Genomic DNA, 6120 nt, shown 5'->3' with positions numbered 1-6120 from the left:
GCATATGTTGGTCCATTTAGTCGTCCTTCAAAGAAATAGGGACCCACAAGTACATCGCCTATTATGCCAGCCCAAACATTTACCGAGACCGATGTTGAAAATGTGTTTCCCTAATCGCGTGAGGATTTTCATCGTCCCATATGTGCATATTATAGAAATTCTTCACGGGTAAATGTCGCCTCATCTGTTACACAAACATAAGCAGGAAAGTCTACTTGATTGGCACATTGCCGTAAAAACCATCTGCAGAAACGCATTCGTTGATCACAGTCCGGAGGTAAAATCTGTTGAACTGGTTGCAGATGATAGGGGTGCAACAGCTGGCGCCTTAAGATGCGATGTACGGTACGCGATAAGGTTCCTACTTGCTGTTCGAGTCGTCGAGTACTAATTGTGGGGTCTTCGTCAAGATTTTTCAACACTGCATCTTCAACATTAAGATTCACTTGCTGACCACGTCCTTCTCCTCGATGAATAACACTTCCCGTATCTCGCAACCGCTGAACGCACTGTAGGAATGTATTTGAATATGGGGGGTGACGTTGTGGTCACCGTTCCCGGTACAACCTAGTCGCCGCGAGCGCATTTTCTCCGGCTGCACCATACACTAACACCATATCGATACGTTCGGAAATAGTAAATGCATTGTTTTCTCGGTTCATTGTAAAACTAGTTTGTGCAGAAATTAAAAAATTAAGCAGAGTAAGAAATACAAATCTAGTTTTTAATGTAATCGGTACGCTATTCTTATTTTTTACTTCTTTATAGAAATTACACTATCGTGGAATTACAAAATAAAAAATTTTGTCTGGAATCTTTCACTTTTTAACACTGATGGGTCGATGGACGATGCTTAATATTTAATAATTAAGTGAATAGGTAATTAATTCAATACAAACACAAAATTAGTTGACTACACAAATTTTTTGACAATGTAACTTAAACCTTCTTTTGGTATTATTAGTATTAGATTATACCGACTTAAATTATAGGGTTGCATCTCGGGTCGCATAAAAACATTTACAAAGTTTTTAATAAATAACACAGGGTCGGCCTTCATTTTTGTTGAATAAATGAACTTTAATTTACAAAAAAAAAAAACGCGAAGATAGAACTTTTTCGTATAAGAGTTTTCTATTACAAATATCATAAGGGAGCTTTAGTTTAATTTTTATAGAATTTTCTTTTATACACCATGTAAACTATTTTTTTTTCTTACTGTGTGGATTTATTATGCAACGTAGAAAACATTCTAACAGAGTCAGAACAGATGGTCCCGGCAGACTTCTGGAGCAATGGTAGAGCTTCCTTCTGCTCCACAGAAAATGCAAGTACCAGATCAATAGGATACAGACCAGGGTTGCCAGCAGAATCTCCGGAGTTTTCCAAGTGCCTGCTTTGAAGTTTTGTTTCTTTACACCAGTTGATAAAGTTTCTTCCATGGCACAGAAAAAGCGAACTGGTTTTATGAAATATATTGTAATGAAATAAAACTGTTTAACAAGGAAATAATAAGTTAAAAGTGCATTGTACAAACAAAATGGAGCATAAATATTGAATTACTTTGTATTGTAAAAGAAAAATTATCGGAATTCTTAGTATGTGAGAGATTACTAAATTAAAATGATAATAAAGGAGACGCAAATATTACAAGTATAATAAAGTTAAATATAAACTAGACGGGAATTATCAATCAAATATTGTGCCTGACAATTTCTTATCAGAGAGTACATAATCAAAAACAATGATACACCTAACGTCACACATATGAAAGCTAAAATTCCAAAATATAATTTTATACATCTAAAAAACACCAATTCAGATAAATATAACCATTTGAAATAAAAATCACTTAACCATAGACCACCTAGACGGGTTATAGGGCGATTATGATGAAGGCAATTGGGAGCCTAGTCGGTAGCCCAGCCTAGCATCAGTCGTATCTGGAAACTTGGTATAAATAGAAGTGAACAAGTTGGTGAAGAGAGTTGAAAAATTCTCTTCTCTAGATAAGTAAAATAAGTAATATACAGGGTGTCCCTGAAAAGGATGGACAACGCTTGACCACAGGTTCCTTGGATGAAAATAAGACTATTTAGCCTAACTTACCTATATACAAAAATGCACGCCTACTGAGATATAGCCTTCTAAATATAGAACTGATAACCTAGTTTTTCTTAGAAACTTCAAATTTGGTATACATATATTTTTATATAAGGGCAATGTAAATATAGAATTTGGCGATAATACATATACTGGATGTTCTTTTTCTAGTGCTTGTGCGCCACTGGCTATCCCGTAATTTTTTTGTGTGTACGTCACTGACGACAGAATTTGTATTTTTAAAAATAAGCACTATTTTAGAAGATTTTTTGCCTCTTACAAAATTTTGATATCGTTTATGGATTTCGAGTAAAATTGGCATTTTTTACACATTAAATAATATAAAATCAGTTTAAGATAAATAGAACATTCTAGTACGAGGTGCCATATAACAGAGAAACAAATTCATAACAATAATTAAAAGGTTCTGTGTCAAGCTAGCTGTGATTTAATTTTAGCTTACTTTGTTTTTTATTGCAATTTATACTTTTGCTGAACAAACTGATATGTTAGTAGTTTTGGGTTATTGTGAAGGAAATTGTTGTGCTACTGTTCGAACATATGCTGAAAGATTTCCTAATCGAAGAACTCCAAATCACAAAACATTTGCTAATGCGGAGAGACGCCTTCGGGAAACAGGACGTTTTTTACCTGTAACATTAAATCGTGGATAATGTACGGCCGGAATTATTCAGCTGGAGGAACAAATTTTGGAAAGGGTCGAAGAAATTCCTCAAGTAAATAAAAGGCGTTTAGCGGCAGAGGTTGGCTTTCAAAAAGTTCCTTTAATAGAGTATTAAAAGACCAGTTATTACAGGTTACAGGTATTACAGGGTACAGGTAGGTATTACAGGTTATTAAAGGTCTAACAGGTGGATAGGTAGAGGAAATAATGCCCCTTTAAAATGGCCACCTCGATCCCCGGACCTAAACCCATGTAATTATTTCCTTTGGGGAGCGTTGCGGACCACAGTTTATAACTTTTCAGTAAATACAGAAAACGAATAATGGGAAAGAATACAACATGAAATTAGTGTTATGAGAGGTAATGCACAATTATTGGATAAAATTCATTTTCATTTTCGAAGAACTAATGCTTGCGTTTAAGAACAAGGAAGTAACTTTGAGCATTTACTGTAATATTATTTTAATGTGATTACAAATATCAATTTAGGTTTATTTAAAATGTTAATGTTGACTTTCTTACATTAGTTGATATTGTTTATTTAAAATACTAGTGTTGATTTTTTATTTTATTCATTGATAATACCAATATTAAAAATGTGTAGTTATTTTTTTTTAATGTGACGTTTTTTCATTATTGTTCCCTGTTTTGAGGCTGCAGTTATAAATTATTTTTTACAAATCGGAATTTTTGCCTATATTTAATGTATAAAAAATGCCAGTTTTACTCGAAATCCATAAACGATATCAAAATTTTGTAAGAGCAAAAAAATCTTCTAAATTAATGCTTATTTTTAAAAATATAAATTCTGTCATCATTGGCGCACACACAAAAAAGTTACGGGATATCTATTCTATATTTAGCACTTTTGTATATATGTAAGTTAGGCTAAAGTCTTATTTTCATCCAAGGAACCTGTGTTCAAGCGTTGTCCATCCTTTTCAGGGACACCCTGTATAAAACATAAATTTGAGTCATTACCTATATACGCCATTTCTTGGTTAAGGTCAGAGTATTCCAGGGTTGACTTTATAATTTTGTTCCCACGCATAGTGTAATGGTAAACGTGATATTATTCTAAATTGTTAATAAAATAATGAATAAATGATTGTAACGTATTTTTAATAATTATTTACTTTAGGTAAAAGTTTCCGATTTATATGAAATTTTTCAAATTCCCGTAAATTTGTGGGAACTGAAAATTAGTGTGATATTATTTTTTGCGATCGAAAAAATAATAAAAAATTAATTTCAAATCCATGCTCAGCACCCTGGAAAAGCGGGGTTGGCAAAATTTTATTAAAAGATCACAGTTTTCTGATAAAATAATTAATTACCAAATTTTTATACTTGCTTCAATTTTTCGAATCTAATATTGTAATTTTTACTTATTCCCAAAGGATGTTGACATAAAGTACAGCTAGGTGAAAGCTTTTAAAAAACAGGATTGGGTATCATGTAATAAAAAACCTTTTGAATGTGAACATATTTGAAAATTTGCATGAACATATAATATGTATATAAAAAGTATATTGATGTGAGCATAAATCGTAAAGTCAAAATATTTATTTCAGTAAAATCTACGAAAAGAAAAATATTAAATAAACTAACATTACTTGAAGGACAATAAATATATTTAAATTATTTTGTAGGTTTATTTAATATAAGCAAGACATTAAAATATATTGTTTTCTGAATTCCAAACTTGAAAAATTAATATTTGTCATAAGTGTAAAAATATTGCTTAATCCGGACCTGTTCAAAGTATACGCGGTCAGATTACCCGTGCATTGGAATTAGATACAGCCAGTCTAGATGGCCCATGCAAACAATGCAACAGCTTTATTTTCATCATGAATCCGTTTCTGTTTTTTTATATCTCACATCCTCAGTATTATCGAACTTTAAAATCGAACACAGTTCACTGAAACGTAGGTACACCTCTAGAATTTCTCTACTGAAAAGTTCAAATGCATATTTGTACTGTCATTTCACATATACCGTAACATTTAACTAAATAGATTCGTTGTTCTAGATCTAGAGTCAACGTTATTAAAAAGGTCTCTGACAAGGACTTGACTTTTTTTATAAATAAATATCAGTGAATGTTGTTATGGATAACAACACAGAAAAGTTTTGTTAATATTCAATAAATTATGCGCTTTCGTTGAATGTATAAAGTTATTTTAATCATAATTTTCGCAAAAATATAAACTCTGAGATACCCGTTTAAATTTTATGTCTGGACTACTATTAGCATTAGAAACAACTTCTTTCAGTAACATTTTTAAATTCCCCTCGAAAAGCTAATACTTTACTCTTGGCACAAATTCACGTTTCCTTATTTACTAACCACCCTGTATGTTATTTTGAAAGTCTGAGTATGGCTGATGACTTTTCACGACAAGCAAAACTTTTTATGAAGAATAACTTTTTTCCTTAAAATGCGAAATAAGGAAAATTACAAGTATAGTTAATAGTCCACAGTACAGACCCCCTCTAGAAAGTTGATTACCACATACTTTATAACTTCTGAGGAGCTTCGTTTTGACGAGTCTACCACACTTTTCCTCTGCGACTTTTCTCGATTCCTCCGCTTTTCCACTCGGGAAAGTCCAAAAACATGGCAATTTCCGGGGGTCTTGAAAAGTCAAGACCACATCTTTTATTTTTAGCTCAAGTAACTCGAAATTTTGTTGCAAATGCCGGTTTCAATTTGTCCGACAGAAATTCTTCCGACATTGACGTGTCTACCGGTCGAAACATGCCAAAATAACAGGGTATTGAAAATCAATTACCACATAGGTAATTTTTAAGAAAAAATAATTGTAAATAATTAATTCAGTCAAAAAGTATTGTTGTCCGACAAATTTCAAGCCGCGTTTTTTCAGTCCGACAGCTGGAAATCGGAATTTTCACGGGGTATGATAAATCGATTACCACATGTCGGACAAAACTAACACACGATAGAAAAGTGTTTTTTATAAGCAAATTTTGTAATGTCCAACAAAAATATTTCAGCAAATCGTCAGTCCGACAAAAAATGATGAAAAAAATTTCGTAAAAAATGTGCACATGTATTTATAATTTCTAATAAGTATTTTCATGTATTAAGCAAAATTCCGTATAAATATACAATACAGGGTGTTTCAGAAAGACCTCCCGTAAATACAGGGGTTGTGGACGACAAAAAATAAGAATTTTTTGTCATATGAACTATATGTCTATCTCCTCTTCTCAAAGCTCAAGCTTACTTTGAGAAAAGTCACTTATTTTATAGTGTAATATTGTAAGAGTTTAATTAAAAGCCTTTTTTCTCGAAAATCGTCCAC

General features: G+C 32.3%; 1 protein-coding gene across 1 annotated transcript in view; it reads right to left on the bottom strand.

Moving 5' to 3' along the window:
* Positions 1–1456, bottom strand: part of LOC108906962 (cytochrome P450 4C1-like) — an 11019-nt gene extending 9563 nt beyond the window's left edge. The window contains exon 1 of the mRNA XM_018710423.1: positions 1220–1456. Within this exon, the coding sequence (XP_018565939.1) occupies positions 1220–1442 (223 nt within the window). The 5' untranslated portion in view covers positions 1443–1456. The remainder of the gene's footprint in view (positions 1–1219) is intronic.
* Positions 1457–6120: the final 4664 nt, after the last annotated feature.

This window comes from Anoplophora glabripennis, unplaced genomic scaffold (genome assembly GCF_000390285.2).
Source record: "Anoplophora glabripennis isolate ALB-LARVAE unplaced genomic scaffold, Agla_2.0 scaffold59, whole genome shotgun sequence".
NCBI lineage: Eukaryota > Metazoa > Arthropoda > Insecta > Coleoptera > Cerambycidae > Anoplophora > Anoplophora glabripennis.
Note: the sequence above shows the minus strand (reverse complement) of the source record. Positions and strands in the feature narration are given on the sequence as shown.